The following is a 17,379-nucleotide window of genomic DNA, read 5'->3' as shown; positions in this document are numbered from 1 at the left end:
TAAGTAAGAAACTTTCAAAGAACAGCTGTACAGGAATTCCTACAATATATATCTTTATTTTTGATATTTAAAAGCTGCCTTTCATGAAATCTTGGTGCTTATACACACTGATTAATACAAAAATTACGCAAACACTGTTCTGAATCACAGTTTAAATTATTACCTGAACTGTAGTTTTCAACCAAACCCTTCATAAAATGCCTAAGAAATTAGATGCATGTTGAAGCATACTCTGAAATTTTGGGGGTGGGGATAGGAGGAGGAATTAAGTTAGTCAAGGATCGCTCAAAAAAAAAAAAAGTCTTACCACAAGCTGTCTCTCTTATTTCAAAAGCAGGGGACTAAAAGATCATTGCCTAAGCTTACTACACTAGCAGCAATATTACATGGGGAGAGAGGTGGTCTCTCAAATGGGAAAGAATGAAATCATTTAGTTCCTGATCCAACAAATCCCTTAAACACATACTTAACTTTTAGCATGAGAATATTCCCATTCAAGTCAGTGGGTCTACTATTCACATGATTTAAAGTAAAGCATATACTTAGTTTACTTTGCTGGACTGGGGCCTTGTGGCTTTATAAATCAAATCCTGCACCTCACAGTCCTTCAGAAACTAATACACCGCTATTGCAGACTGTTGAGACCTTATTGAAACTTTGACCAATCCAGAACAACAAGAGGCTTGTTCAGTCCTCCATAGTCTCCTAACTTGTACATACCGTAGGATCTTCAGTAACTGCCTTGACGCTTGCACTACATCTTCCCCTGATCCATCCAAAATGCATCTATCACCACTTTGTGCAGTTCCCTGTTTCCCTCCTGCCCCCGGTAAATTCCTTGTGAACTGCTTTACGTTTAAATTTCTTGACATTATAGCTCCACATGCTTACATTGTGGGTCTTGTCTTCCCCTATTCTATCTTTCTACCAGTGATTTTTAGCATCAGTGTGCTGTTAATTTCCTTCTCCAGCTCTCATCTCCATGAATTTTTACATGTTGCCTCCTATCCAGGGAATAACCCAGTAAGCTAAGATACCAGTGTCTTCTCAAAACTTTTCCCTAAAACTCCACTCCTATGATATGAATCTGTTATGATTATGAGGGGTGTATCTTTTTTTATACTGTAAAATAATTGGGGAAGGCAAGGCCTGTCTTTATTTTTGTGTATTTTATAGTGCCGAGCACACAGTGCTAGACAATATAGGACAGGGATGGGCCAACTTTTTGGCCTGAGGGCCACATTAGGGTTGCAGAATTGTATGGAGGGCTGGGTAGGGAAAGCTGTGTGCCTCCCCAAACAGCCTGGCCTCTGACCCCCCTGACTGCCCCCCTCAGAACCCCTGACCCATCCAACCCCCCCTGCTCCTTGTCCCCTAACCACTACCTCCCGGGACCCCCACCCCTGGGATCCCACCCCCATTCAACCCCCCTGCTCCCAGTCCCCTGACTGCTCTGACCCCTATCCACACCCCCACCCCTTGACAGGCCCCCCCGGGACCCCACGCCTATTCAGTCCCCCCTGTTCCCTGACCCTTATCCACACCCCTGCCCCCTGACAGCTTCCCCTCCCCCCCAGGACTCCCAAGCATATCCAACCCCCCCGTCCCCTGACTGCCCCCCAGAACCTCCGCCCCATCCAACCGCTCCCTGTCCCCTGACTGCCCCCTGGACCCTCCACCTCTTATCCAACCCCCTGACCCCCCTTACCATCAGAGCAGCACGTCTGGCAGCCGCGCCACCTGGCCAGAGCCAGACATGCTGCTGCACTGCTTGGCAGGAGCATGCAACCCCGCTGCCCAGAGCGCTGCCCGTGCGGTGGCGTGACTGTCGGGGAGGAGCCGGGGGCTAGCCTTCCCGGCTGGGAGCTCAAGGGCTGGGCCGGACGGTCCCGTGGGCCGAATGTGGCCCGCAGGCTATAGTTTGTCCACCTCTGATGTAGGACAGTAATCCATTCTTGACATTAAATACAGCAACTCAATTTGAAAGAACATGTTAATAAGTTTTGTGATTGATTTTGTTTATAGTATGGAACCACAGCATTGATTTGGGCTGCTAGGAAGGGTCATTTGGAATGTGTGAAATACTTGCTGCAGATGGGCGCTGATGTTGATCAAGAAGGGGCTGTAAGTACCTAATTTTGTTTTCCATGGTAAGATGTGTCCACATGTCTTGTTTCCAGGATAAACAGATTTACGTTTCTGATGTGCAAAAATAAAACAAAGCTAAATGTTGACAATGAAGAAAATGCAATTTATTGGTCTTGATCTGTGTGCAGATTATTTTTTAAGATATGATCAAAAAGGCATACATGAAATCAAACTATCAGAGAGCTTTTTATGACTATAGATTTCGTACTTTTAGCTGTGACATTGCTATATAATTTTTTAAACTGAATTTTAAGTTTAACAGATACATTACAGAAACAATTCATAGATTCATAAATTCTAGGACTGGAAGGGACCTCGAGAGGTCATCGAGTCCAGTCCCCTGCCCGCATGGCAGGACCAAATACTGTCTAGACCATCCCTGATAGACATTTATCTAACCTACTCTTAAATATCTCCAGAGATGGAGATTCCACAACCTCCCTAGGCAATTTATTCCAGTGTTTAACCACCCTGACAGTTAGGAACTTTTTCCTAATGTCCAACCTAGACCTCCCTTGCTGCAGTTTAAACCCATTGCTTCTTGTTCTATCCTTAGAGGCAAAGGTGAACAAGTTTTCTCCCTCCTCCTTATGACACCCTTTTATATACCTGAAAACTGCTATCATGTCCCCTCTCAGTCTTCTCTTTTCCAAACTAAACAAACCCAGTTCTTTCAGCCTTCCTTCATAGGTCAATGGCACACATTTTATTTCTTTGGATTTATACAACAATGAAAAGGAACATCTGTGCTATGTTTTAGGAGTCACAACTTAATAGATTGTCAGTTGCTATTTTTAGAGATTTAACTACTGTGTCAAAACTCTCTGATAAGCAGAATCTTGGTATGCCAAGGACCTATCACATGGTGCTATTGGAATAATAAATCATATATAAAAGTTGGTGTGGCTCTTCGTGTTTTCCAGATAATGTTTAAAACATATTGCTTTAGTTGCCTATTTTGTCTTATAACTGACAGGCTGTTTCTATTTCTAAATCTTTATTGAAGACTATTTGATATTTGAATTGAAAATAATGTAGTTAGTTCATTTAGAAAGGTGACATCTCTGCATAAAATGTTCAGTAAAAATTCCATAAGAACACGTAGTACTTACATTAAATTCATATGGCAGCAGCCTTTCTCAATCTTTAGTCTTGCAAAGGAAACATGTAGGCAAACCCCTACACCTGAGCAGTTCTCTTTACAGGATTGGGGCCTAATGTGATAGAATAAGCTGACAGTCCCCAAGAATTCATGTAAATGAATTGCATCCTGAATTCAGATACAATGTTATGCTTTGATGAAGAGAAATGTTGAATTTGAGTGTAGTAGGGTACTCTCTCAATATACACTATATGTTGATGTATGGGTACTGAAATAATAGTCAAGCCCTAAACTAGTAAAACAGGAATTCTGTTTGGCTTCACAACATATGGATCTTTGATGAAAACAAATATTTAAATTGCTCTAATTATACAGGTTAAAGTGGGTGCTGCAAATAACCCTACAAAAAACAAAAAAAATTACCCCCCCCCCCAAAAAAAAACCTTTCAGCGTTCTTCTTCTCATTTAAACATTTCATATCATTCACATTTAGATTGTGATATTCTCACTCTGAAAAGTAGTGCAAATACTCCTCACATAATCCCATTGAAATCAGTGAGACTGCTCAAGAAGAATCATACTACTTAATGTAAGGGCATTACAGTCTAGTCGCTAGTGAAAACTTTGCTATCTCATTAACATTTCATTCTTGATAACTCTTCAGATGGTTGGAGGAGGGACAGTGGAGGATAATATTCTCACTTCAAAGTGAGCAATAAAAAACAGTTTGTGTTCTGGGTGTTTGTGTAATATGTAAACAAATTTGTTAGTCTCTAAGGTGCCACAAGTACTCCTGTTCTTCTTAAATTAAAAAAGTGGTTCTAATTTATTTTTCTGAAATGAAATTGGCATATTTAGTGCACTGATGAACTGATATTATTTTCATAATACTGCAGAAAGATTGTACAGTTCATATTTTTTTCAGAAGTTATGATAAATTGCTTTAGGTTTTAATGCTCGCATTTAGAAAGTTCTTTGAGATAGTGCCTGTTTGTTTATTTTTAAACTTTATAAAGTACATACTACCATATACGGTACATTTAATAAAAATCTATGCTAACATTTGAATGCTTGAGAAAGTATTTGATACTTTCCTGAGAAATCTTTCATTCTTCTTTAGATAGCTTGCAGTATTCAGGTATTATAATTATTTGTATCCCTTATTTAGGATGTAATATCTTCTTCTTTTTTTTTTTTTAGAACTCTATGACTGCACTTATTGTAGCAGTAAAAGGTGGTTACACTGACTCAGTAAAGGAAATTCTGAAAAGGAACCCAAATGTAAATTTAACAGATAAAGATGGAAATACAGCGCTGATGATTGCATCAAAGGAAGGGCATACTGAAATTGTGCAGGATCTACTTGATGCAGGAACTTATGTGAACATTCCTGATAGGGTTAGTAAGTGTTCTGATGATAAACTTGGTGTCAAACATATGCCTGATATATTAGCCTGCATAACTTTATTCCAGTGTATAGTGGTGTGACTAATTCATATATACTAAATATTTTCATGTTTATTTTTTAATTTTCTGCCACTAGGTGGCAGACTTTTGTATTACCATTTTAAATCAGCCATGGGCCACATTCTTGATAGGAAAAAGAGATGCTATTTGTATAGAGCTAAAGAAAGTCTAACATTCTTCTGGCATTACGAGTCTCCACTAATGTATAGATGGACTAATGTCACCTCTTCAGCAGGCCTTTTTCCAGCTCCCTTGGTTTGTAAGTCATGAAATACATTCAGGACCTGAGTTAACACAGCAGTGCAATACACTGTGGGAACATCCACTTGTTTCTTAACAGATGTTCTTTTTTGTTTTTTGATGTCCTTCCAAAAGATATGCTGTAGGTCAACCATAATATATTGAACTCAGGATTTATTTATTGGGTGGTGAAGAATAATACCCTCCCTTGCTGGAATTACTGATTGATATTCTATGGTCTTTGTTATTCAGTAAATGAGAATAAGTGATCAGGGTTGTCCCTTCTAGCATTAATATTAATTAAATAAATATTGTTTCCCAGAAAGTCAGTTTCACTTTTGACAGAGATCAAACTTTTTTTTTCTGACACAGCAGGTGTTTAGAAAAATGTAATGGGTCTGGAGGCACTTTTTAATAATTTCCAAAGTGTTTCTAGCATTGTCAAGTTACAAGGTAGTGGAACTTGGTCATGCCATTCTGGATTGGCATCTTGCTTTTTCTCTTTTCAGTAGTGATAGAAATTTAGCAGCTAATATTTCATAAGCTGTCATTATTGGAATCAAAATGTTAAGCATACTTTTCTAGGCCTAAAACAAAGGACACTGGCTCCATTTGAGTTCATAAGCCGAATTTTTTTAGTAAAAGGAAGCACCAGAGAAGGGGGTCAGCTTATGAACGGGTATAGAGGGGGAGAGGTGGGACACCCCCCTTCCCCCAACAGAGGGAGCAAGGAGAGGCAGCACAGCCAGCAGAGACAGAAGGGAAGAGGCGGGGCCAGAGTCTCTCCGCTTCTGGCCACGCTGCTCTTCCCCCAGCCTCCAAAGCAGCTGCAGCTCCATGTCTGGCAGGCTGCAGCTGTGCCGCTTGCCCCCCCCACCCCCGCTCCCCCTCAAAAGCAGGCTGTGGCCACGCTGCCCGGCCCGCCAGAGCACACTGTGGCCGTGCCGCCCATCCCAGCCTGCCAGAGCAGCTCCAGCCAGGTCAGAGACATCCTCCCCTGGCCCTCCCCAAATAAGGTGGGAAGGGATGGGATGGGGAGACTGGGGGGGTCCTGGGCTAGGGGTGGGGTCATGTGCGGGGTGGTCACAGTGGTTACTCCCCTGACTCCCATCTTCTCCCCTCTTCCCCCCAAATTTCCCCACCAGTTGCTGTCCCGGCCCATCAGGGTAAGTAGGACACTTTGTTTACTTAGGTTTACCTCTGTGCCTGCGGACACTCGAGGTAAACAAACCATCTCGGCCCGCCAGCGCTTATCCTGATGGCCCGGGAGCCAAAGTTAGCTGACCCCTGAATTATAGGGTCGGCTTATGAACGGGTTATAAACATTTTCTATTTTTACTTACCTATCTTGGGGGGGTCGGCTTATAAACGAACTGGCTTATGATCTAGTATATACGGTAGGTAAAATTGATGCATAAAAATGATAGGAATCATTTTACAGCGGCAAGTTATCATCATAATGAATTATATGTATGCTACTACCTCTTGTGACTCCACTGCTCTAGTGTTTTTTTGATAGCAGAGGCTTAAATCATATTGAAAGTCATTGGCGGTGGCTGCGGGAGGCGGGGGAAGATAGTAATCAGAATGAGGTTAAAGTAAGGTCTGATATCTTTGAGCTTGACAGAATTAGTAGGGATTGATTTATACCATTAAACAGCTAAGATTTTGTTCTGCTAAACACTAACGCATAATATATTTGGCTCAGTGACAAAAACTCCCAATGGGTGCTGCCAGAGTTCAAAAAGTATATATTTTTGCCACTAATGGTTTCCACACTTATATATCCACTTCATGTGTCTCCTAAACAGTTTTGTACTAAACTGCATGTGTGTCTGATGGTGTATGTGGCATGAAAAATTATTGGTCTTACAGAAACAAAGGTTAAAATACTTAGTACTCTCACCTTCTGTTAGGAGCCAGATATGTAGTGACTTCTAATTGGAGTGGATTGGAATTCCTCATTTTTAAATTTTCTGATTTGGGTCCCAATTTATGAGGTGTGGTGTTGGATGAATAATTATTTCACAGTTCCAAAGGATATTTAAGATTATTATATGCTCTCCCATCTCCCCCACCCTTTCCTTTTCGGTACAAATTTAGGTCCACTACTCATTGTGACAAAAAGAAAAGAAAAAATAAAAATTTGAGATAGAATAATATTATGTTGATTACGGTTGTCACTGCAAATGAAAACAGTATTAAACAGAGGGATTTAAAATAGTGAATAGCGGTAGCACTAGCACCCATTTTGACTTGCAGCATTTAAGTTTAGAATTTTGCTACCAGGGAGGGGATGTTATTGAAATTCAAGCCCTTAGACTGCTTATACAAAATGGTGATTAAGTTTAGATTTACTTGTTCATTTACTGATGGCATTTATTTTCTCTATTTCACTATGGAAAAAAATTAGACAAGTCATATCAGTTCATGGCTTCATTTTTTGTACGCTATAACAATTACTAGTTATGTGAATTGAGAGTTATTAAATAAAATTTAAATTGGATTTTAGGCCTTATTCTTCAGATTGTATACCCATATAATTCCAATGTCTTCTTTTTTTATGTTGGAGTAACTGAGACCAGAATCAACCCCTTGCATACAGCATTTATTTATCAAAAGAGAAGACCTCAGTATAAAAAAAAACCCCATTGCTTTATGAAGAAAAAGCACAAATTCCTGAAAGACTTGAAAATGACTTTTCTGTAGGCTACCTATGAATTAACACAGACTTAAGCAAGAAAAATTTATCATTTCCCATATTTATTTTTTCTCGTTCTTTCTATGCTTGCTTTATTTTAAGATTTGGTCCCTCAAATTGTAATCTTGCACATGATTATGTTTTATTTCAAATGCTTAATGTCTGACCTCTGCAATAAAAATACTTGTTGAAAAATGGAAGCCTTTTCTACTATCTGAGTATACTTAACCAGTGTAAACTACTAATTGGTAATCTGAACTTTGTTATAAATCATGTCAATTTTTACTAAATCTTTATATATGTTCATAGGCTATAATTTGTTATCTAATGTGATTTTCAGGCAAAATATTATGTTTTCTTTTTGGTAAGTCATTTTAATCAAATGAGGGAGACTAACCTATTGATCCTGTTTTCTATCATTTAATTTATTTTCAGAGTGGAGACACTGTGTTGATAGGGGCTGTTAGAGGAGGTCATGTTGAAATTGTGAGGGCCCTGCTACATAAATATGCTGACATAGACATTAGAGGTCAGGTAAGTACAATGGTGTTGATTTTTTTTATGTCCCTTAGGTGGAATGTGAAGTTGAGAGTTGTACAGTTTCCTGAAAAATACGACTTGAAAAATTTGTCCATAGTCTACCATCCAGAGGACAAAGTTTACTAACTAGTATGAAGAAAAAAAATATCTCTTCTGACACTGCTCTTGCAGTTTGAAGGAATAAATCTTCTATGCTGTATTTAATAAAAATATATTGTTAACCAACTCTTTATTTTTAATTACCTATCAGAAAAAATATTTATTGAATATATTTGATGCATTTTACCAGTATTCCCATAATATATTTGCTGAATAAATTATATTAAATATATTGGTGAAATTCACTGAGAAATATTTGTTGTCAGTACTATTTGACCAGGCCTACTCACAACATCTTTCTTGTTTTTATTAGAACTTCTTTCCCTTCCTGGCTTACCTCCACTCTTTTTTTTCTCTTTCTTTTAATACTCTGCATTATCATCAATTACTTTAGTTTTTTCTTCCACACTCTGCTTCTACTCACTTTTTTCTAACTTCTTCCATGTTTTCTGTCTCTTCTTTCTTCTCCCCCTGAAGCCTCTCTCCCAATACTGTATTTTTCTTTTCAAACTTATCACATCCAATCATTCCTTCTACTCCTTTAACCTTTTCCCCACCACCTTTATGTTGGTGTGTGATAAAGCACCCATGCCATAGTTTCTAGAACACTAAACTTACTAGTCAGAAACAAAATAGTTATGGTGCCCCAGTGTCTGTGCAATGACCAAGAGAGAAGCCAAGCTGTCTCCCGCAGCAGCTATGAAAGGGGGAGGGTTTTTTTAGGCCTCCTTCCAGCATGCTGTCACTGGACCCTGCTTGTGAGTTCTATCTTTGTCATATCAGCTTTTGTCTACTACATGTCTGATAAAATTGGAGCCCTTTAATGTCCTCAGGCTGCTGGAATAGAAAAGGAAAACTTTCTTGTAGTTGCTTGGCTGCTACATTGAAGAGGGAAGGCTGGGTCACCACTGCTTGACCTCCTTCCCCACGTCTCTGTTTATTAGGTCTTCCTCACTGAATAGCTTCTGGTGCAGGTCAGAGCTTTTCCAAGCAACAGTGGGACAAAGCTGTCAGTGAAAACAGACTAAATAAAGCCAGATCATTTTTCATTGTATTGTGGCTTGCTAAAATTGTAACAAACAGCAGAGATACTTTAGTAGTCTGTTGGCAGACTTAGACAACACTACACCGATTCATACATGGTTAGTTTTTGAAGGGTTATCAGGTTATCTTCTCAGGCAAAAGAGCTAGAAAATTAATCTTTTGATTCTGCAAAAGTTGATGACCATTGCCTACAAAAGCTTCCTGCTTGCCCTTGGTGAGTAAACAAGTGGATTTTTCCCCCCAAGCTCTGCTTGGAGAAATTGTATGGCTTGTAGACCAAGTTTTAAATCTAAATATTAAAAACTACTGTATTTTTTGGCTAAATATTTAAACCCCAGGCCATGCAAATAGACCAGACTTCTCAGTGGGTCTGCCAGCACAGTGAAACAATGACTGAGTACTTATAAGCTAACTCTAGTGGTGAGACCTTCTATTCTTCCTTGACCATAAATCTGGGACCACTTGGTCCTGCCTAAGCACAACATAGTCAGGCACTAAACTGATCACCAGAGCCAGTATCTTACACTAGTGTTTCCAGTACTGTAGACTGTGAAGCATTTTCTTCTGGTCCTTCGTGCTGGCTATAACTTCTACTTTCTTCTGTACATGCAAAGAAAGAGCTTGGAGGCCTGTAAAACAAAGAGTAGCTTCTGCTACTAGAGGCTCTTGTGAGAGGGAGAAGAAAAGGACCTGCTCCTCAGGCATGTAGCTAGTTTTGTGATTAGATCTATGAACCATCAACAGGAGAGGAATTCCAGGAGAAACGGGACCAGTTGGCTGGACACCATACCAATCCAAAAATATCTACAACTGGAAATATACCACATGTGTACAATGGCAAATGACATAACGGAACTCTGTATTGCAAGCCTTCATGTCTCTTTCCTGGCTCCCAATTCATGAACTAGTTGCAAGCCCAACAGATAGTTCCACACCAGTACCCTTCCTTGAACTTGAGAGTGGGTAGGGAAAAAAACATACACAGGGTGGGACAAGAAGTCAAACCCATGTCCTGGACCTGCTTGTACAGTCACCAAGATGTCTGGCCACCAAATTAGGGTGGCCTGAAGGCTTTGTTGCATTGGCAAACATTGTTCCCATCATTGCCCTATGCACTACATCTTGGGCGATCCTCACTCATAGAGATGAATCATCCAATCAGATTGCCTTGTATGCTCGTCTCTCTGAAGGCTTCCTTTCTTCCCCCATTAATGTTACGTAGTGTGTGAGAATTCCCCATTTGTCCCTGCCCTACTGCTTCCAGCAAGCCAGTCTTGGGCGAAGGGATGGACTGAATTGTTCATTAGGTCTTGGCTGACTACATGTTCACAATTTATTTTTCATAGTTATCTAAAAACTCAGTACAAAGACCTCTGATCTTGCAAGTAAAGAAGATTTGGGCCATTTCTATAGTTGTATTGTAAAACCTATCTGAGAAAACCTAGCAATCTGCAAGAAATGGTGTTGATTTTTCCATAGGTAATACATTTCCCTTTGAGTCATTACTGAAGCAATGCCCTAGCATGGTATTAGGAGTTGCTGTGTTGTTGGAAGTGTCATCTTTTGGATGGTACTTAAAGCAGGTCCTGACTATTTTGAGTAATTAAAGATCCTCCTGGCACCTTATACAGGTATTATCCCCTATTTTCTAGCCACATTCTGATGTAAGGAATTATGTTCTGCTTACCCAAAATCCACTTGAAGTTTTAGTTGGATGTGATCGTGTCCTCTGCCTTTCTTGAACTGTGATATAATTTTGCTGTGTGACTTTAAATAGTGATTATCCCATAAGGTCTACAAAATGGATGCTGCTGGATGAAAAGTGCTGTGTAAATCCAAAATGTTGTTTGTTTGTTTTGTAGGATAGCAAAACTGCTTTATATTGGGCTGTTGAAAAAGGAAATGCTACAATGGTGAGAGATATCTTGCAATGCAATCCTGATACTGAAATGTGTACAAAGGTAAGTGACTGGGATTGTAACCACAGATATGGTGTGTTTATTATTCTAAGACTCTTCTCTTTTGTTTTCCTCCTGCATGGATTTGAAACCATAACACCAAATTCCAATTTTGTTGGCAATGCGGACAGTTCATTCTTACAATACTGGTTAATTTCAGCTTTATATTTCTGTGCTATATATTTAGTGCTCTGTAGCCATGCCTTTTGCTGATAGGAACCAATCACTGCTCGGTAAGAGCCATTCAGTAGGGAAACTGAGAGACTCTTGTTAGTGATGCTGGTGTTGCTGAGGTAAAGTGAGTGGCAGTGTATGTGGTGAGGGAGAAGGAGAGACTGTGCTAATAAACTTGAGCTCTGACAGTCAGTGATTGCATGTACAGGAATTGAAAAGAGAGAATACTATACATAGCAATGATTTAACTTTTTTCCCAAATGCATTGGTAGCCATATTATGGGAATTCCTCGCTCCCCCCCCCCGCCCCTTTTAGATTGTTTATGAAAGCAACTGGCTTTGGACTGTGTAATGAAGTGTCTGTAGAAAGGAATTTACATTGCTTATGATGAATGCCTTTGATCAGTTTACTGTGTTCTTGAAGAGTAAGTGCATTTTTAAGGGAAAAGTTGGGAAGCACTATTTTTTGTGTAGTGATGCTTCTAGAATTATAAAAGTGTCCTCTCTTAAAAGTAAATTTTTGGTTGGTCAACTAATTATGGTTGGTCAAAAGGAATGATGATGTATGGAGGTTTTTATATGTTTTCTTCTAATTTTTACTTTTAGGATGGAGAAACACCTCTTATAAAAGCAACCAAGATGAGAAATATTGATATAGTAGAGCTTCTGCTGGATAAAGGAGCTAAGGTTTCTGCTATTGACAAGGTAAAGAATATTTGGTAACTTATTTACAGAATGTCTAGTCATGTTAATTTTGTACACAAATTTGGTAGTGAATCATGAGTGTTTTTTGCAGCCAGATAGAGCCCTGTCTTTTGGGAAAACCAGACGCCTGGCAACCCTCGTCATAAATGGAATTCACAAGACAAATGCAATTCATAAGCTGATATACACATTTTCTCAAGCTGTCAGATTATGTGTAAATTGAGTTGATTATGCTTGATAAGAACACTAGAAAGTAAAACATATATAGGTTCCATCCATGAATATTCATACTTTCAAAGTTTTAATTTGTATTGTGTTCAGTGATATACAATACCAGAAGAAGTTAAATTTTATATTCATGCATAAAAAGGAAATTCACAAATGCAATAAAACAGTCGAAAACAAGCAAGTGCTAATTGATTAATTCTGCCAGGAGTACAAGTCTGGGCAAGCAATTTCAAAATAAGCCCAAAGAATCATAACGCAATTTAATTAACCTGAGGACCAACAGTGATGAGATGGACAAAATCATGTGGCCAAATGTGTCTCCTTTCTCTCTGTTTAGATCAGTGTTGTTATTTGGCACTCATATTTGGTTTTGATTGATACCCTAAAAATAATTAAATAAGTCAAAGGACTAACATGATGTACTCTGCTGCCCATAATAACCCCATAACCTGTTCTGTGTATTTCTTCTTGCTATTTTCTTCTTCCTTCCACTCCTGTCTTCGTTTTACTCTATATGTTGTCCATTTACATTGCAAGCTTTTTGGAGAGACAGGCTTGTTTTATTTTACATCTGTAAAGCACTGAACACATTTTTGGGACCTAAATAATAATGAATAACAAAATTAATGTAGTATTGATTTGTTGTTATGGGAAACTTTAAGACCTTGAAAATGCTTTCCTAGTTAAAGCTGTCAGTGTGACACAGTTTTATACAGCAGAAAATAGCATAACTGGTTTTTAAGTGTCTGAAGTTACTAGAAGATTGATGTTAATAGCAATTTTTGGTTTCACGGGCCTTAAAATATGGAGAAAGACTACTTAAGATAGCTGAATTTTTTATAATGTATTTTTACTATTATTATCTTTTTCCCTTCCATACATGTTGTTAACCTTTTGGTGAATTTCTTCAATGTTATGTTAGGGAGCGTGTACCAGGGAGGGGTTTATGTCATTAAGATTTCTTTAAAATATATTTTGTTTCGGTGAACTACACCACACTAATATTTTGAAATATATATTACATTCAGAATCTCACTTTTCAAAATTAACACCCATTGCTATTACTAGAGTTTTTCACTTGATTTAATTACAGAAAGGAGATACTCCACTTCATATTGCCATTCGTGGAAGAAGCCGTAAACTTGCAGAACTGCTTTTAAGAAATCCAAAAGATGGCAGACTTCTTTATAGACCCAACAAAGCAGGAGAGACACCTTATAACATTGACTGTAACCACCAGAAAAGTATTTTAACTCAGATATTTGGTGCCAGTAAGTGTGAGCATTATTTGTCTTTTCCTTAAGTATTGATATCTGCTTTTGAAGGGAATAGAGCTCCTACTAGGATTTAAAGGATTAAATAACCAGGTGCATTAGAAGAATCTTCTAAGGTCATGTTTCTGTTTATCCCATTGTATGATGAAAATTGAGTGTGGGTTAGAAATGTGCAATTTTAATATGGGGAAAGGTGGTGATCTGAAAATTAGAGCTTGACAGGAATATAGTAGGAAAATCCATTATTCCAGAGTCTGATTAGATTTAGAATTAAGCTTTTGTCATTTGTTTCTGAACAGAAAACTAATGTGAGATGTGTCGACAATGACTCCCTTGCATTCGGTTTTGTCTATATTTAGTTCTTGTTTTTGAGAAGAACTCATTTGCTTTAACTTGCTGCAACTGTGGGATATTGTTTGAGTCCTTGCATATTAAATCTTAATAGTTTTGACAACTATACAGTTCCTATGAGCTGCATCCTATATTCTAACTATACTGTTTATAAACTTATGGTTGAAATCCAGTTGAGCAGGAATATATATACAGAAATGATGATTTTTTATTTTGTTTTTCCATTGAATTATTTATTATACAAGTAAATTTGTCTTGATTTCAAGTAATTGTGTGAAATATAGAATATGAAAAAAGCATAATGTATTATATTTACATTACAGGGCATTTGTCTCCTACTGAAACTGATGGAGACATGCTGGGTTATGATCTCTATAGCAGTGCCTTGGCTGATATTCTCAGTGAGCCAACCATGCAGCCACCTATCTGTGTAGGGCTGTATGCCCAATGGGGAAGTGGGAAATCTTTTTTGCTCAAAAAACTGGAAGGTAACATTTGATTTTTAGCTTTTTTGTATGTTTAGATACATAGTCTATAAAATATCACATCGTCGTTTTTACACTGAGGTGACCTTCTAGTCCAGTATCCTGTCTCTGGTTTGATAATATATAACTCTTCTCTGAAACTCTCCCCCTCCATATTGCACCCATCAATCAGGGAAAATATAAAACATGAGGATTGATAACCTTTAATTTGCTAGTGCTGCCATAAATTTGTACATTTTATACAACATCTAACCAGTTTTTAAATCTTGCTAACCTATTAGTCTGCAAGGATTCCTGCAACAGTGAATCCCACCACATGGTAATTCTGTTGCTTTGAAAGTATTTCATTTTCTTAGTTTGGAATTTTACTTTCAATTTTAAGTTAGTTTATCTTTGTATTATAGGAAAGAGTGAATACTGATGGCTGTTTCTTTGTGATATTATTTGCTTTTTTTATGTGTATCACCCATCTTCTAGTTACCTTTCAAAACTAAATTCTGGTATTTTTTAATTCTCTTATGTAAGTGTTCTCTGATTCTAGTCATTTGCCTTGCCATTTTCAGGACCTTTTTATTTCAGAGGTTAACTTCTTGAGAGTACATAACCAGGCTGACTGCAATATTTGAAGAGAAAATCACCATTAATTCATTTAATACCATTTAAAAATTTTCCATGTATTCTCTATCCTCTTTGTAATGCATGTAAAGTCTTATTTACTGCTACTCAATGAAATTTCCAGGTCGACCCTGTAAATATTTGAGATGTTCCATCTAATTCATAAAAGTTAAAGTATCATCTTACTTCTAAGATGTATTAAAATGATCTCTTCAATTTAATTTATCATCCTAATGCCCTGTCACTCAAACATACTCATTTCTGCTTTAAAATTGTTATGGTTTGAATAACTTTAATAATTATTACTTGAGCGAATATATCCATTCACTTCACCTTATCCTTACCATCATAAATAAAAGTAATGTACGTTATTGGTGCTAAGTTAACTTTTCTATTTGGAGAACTTTCATTTGTTCTCAATGTTTTTTTAGCTGTTCCTCAGTCATTTTTTTAATTGATGCCACAATGTTTTTACCTCTCACGCCATGGATACTAAATATGTGTTGCAGGGATTCTCGTTTGTATGAACTTAAACCGAAACCCAGAAATAAATACATAACATAATGACTTTCATACTATGATGGTTATTATCAGGGTTCTAACACAATTTCCTTGATTGGTTTGCAGGAATTTAGTTTTTGTGTCATAAAAATATACAACTAAGGTTGACTTTTCTGTATGCTTTTTCTATTTTAGATGAAATGAAAACTTTTGCAGGACAGCAGATTGAACCTCTGTTCCAGTTCTCTTGGCTTATTGTATTCCTTACGCTCTTGCTGTGTGGAGGGCTGGGTTTATTGCTTGCTTTCACAGTGGACACAATGCTCGGAATAGCTGTGGCACTGAGCTTATTAGCAGTTCTATACATATGCTTTAGTAAGTCTGTTTTCACTTTATATACAACATACTGGTTCTATCTATTTTTAGAGTTCAGTATTTATTCATAAGCAAATGCTGTACTTCTGAAAAAAGTCAAGTAATTCTGCAAAAAACACAAAGAAAACAGAGTGTTTATTTTCATTGTTTTTAATAATAAACATTGGAGAATAAACTTAGTAAGAACAGCAAAATAATGCATTTGACTTCATTAATATGGGTTAGAACAATAGCTGTTAAGTAAAAATTCATTGACTCAACTCCCATATCTCAATTTTATGTCACTTCAGTTCTGGAACTGAATATTTTTAACAGAAGCTCTTAATATTCAGGCAATAGCAAGGTTTTAAAAGAGTAGGGCTCAGTTTTTAAAAATGAACTTGTAATACTTCAAATGATTGAGAGGGTGTGATTAAAATTGCAGAAATATTTAAAAACAGTTGGAAAAAATATATTAAGATTGAATTAAAATATATATATATATATATCAAATTAACGATAGAATATCATATAAAATGTAATTGTTACCAAAACCGGCATTGCAAATCTAGGAAATTCAGAGATAAATTAAACTGAAAAGATGCCCATATGTATTAAAGTGCAGAAACACCCATTTTAAGTCCCCATAATACCCGTAACTCTGTTTTATCTTGATGCCATGATGGGGGCAGGGAGGATTAAAAATAATTATTTTTAAAAAATGTGCTTTAAATTAATTTGATACTAGACATTAATATGCCTTAACCATAATTGTATGATTATTGATTACTATCACTATAGGACTGAGTTAATGTTGCATCTGTGGAACAGCACAAAGCAGCCAGAGTATACTGGTGAATCTGACTCTTAATTTGCTAGCATGAAGCCACAGAACTTCTAAGAGCAGTAATAGTTGGGGCCAGTCCAGTGATATTTGGCAGCTAAGTAATCTGTGAATGAGAAGTCGTGACATACGTTCACTTTCACTCTACTAAGTCATATCAATTAATTGAATTGCAGCATGCACATTAACTGGTGATTGGTTGAGTTACTGCAGATGTCCTAATTGCCCCATATAAGTTACCTGAGCTACTGGTCTGGACCTGTTTTAGTCTATAACCGTAACAGATACAATTGTTAGTAGCATAACTTTATTGCAATCTGATTTCTTCAAACATAGACAATGCACAAGATTTCAATGATTTTTAACTAGTTTAGAGTCTGTTTTAGTAACTGTCCATTATTAAGGCAATGAATGGTTTGAGTGCTAAATTTCTTGAGGGACCCATTTTTGGTTTGTTTTAACTTAAATTAGAGTATTTACTTAACTATGGAGTCATGACTAGCACTTCCATAATAAAATATGAGAAGCAGTTTCTCATTAGCTTTCTTT

General features: G+C 37.4%; 1 protein-coding gene across 10 annotated transcripts in view; it reads left to right on the top strand.

The window, feature by feature from the left end:
* The window catches only part of KIDINS220 (kinase D interacting substrate 220), a 162,577-nt gene that overhangs the window by 33,561 nt on the left and 111,637 nt on the right, over positions 1-17,379 (top strand). For all 10 annotated transcript variants that reach the window (XM_034766469.1, XM_034766468.1, XM_034766467.1 and 7 more), the window contains 8 exons: positions 2,026-2,124; positions 4,451-4,648; positions 8,094-8,192; positions 11,204-11,302; positions 12,080-12,178; positions 13,500-13,677; positions 14,355-14,519; positions 15,828-16,007. In XM_034766469.1, the coding sequence (XP_034622360.1) occupies positions 2,026-2,124; positions 4,451-4,648; positions 8,094-8,192; positions 11,204-11,302; positions 12,080-12,178; positions 13,500-13,677; positions 14,355-14,519; positions 15,828-16,007 (1,117 nt within the window). The remainder of the gene's footprint in view (positions 1-2,025; positions 2,125-4,450; positions 4,649-8,093; positions 8,193-11,203; positions 11,303-12,079; positions 12,179-13,499; positions 13,678-14,354; positions 14,520-15,827; positions 16,008-17,379) is intronic.

Source organism: Trachemys scripta, chromosome 3, assembly GCF_013100865.1.
Source record: "Trachemys scripta elegans isolate TJP31775 chromosome 3, CAS_Tse_1.0, whole genome shotgun sequence".
Taxonomy (NCBI): domain Eukaryota; kingdom Metazoa; phylum Chordata; order Testudines; family Emydidae; genus Trachemys; species Trachemys scripta.
Note: the sequence above shows the minus strand (reverse complement) of the source record. Positions and strands in the feature narration are given on the sequence as shown.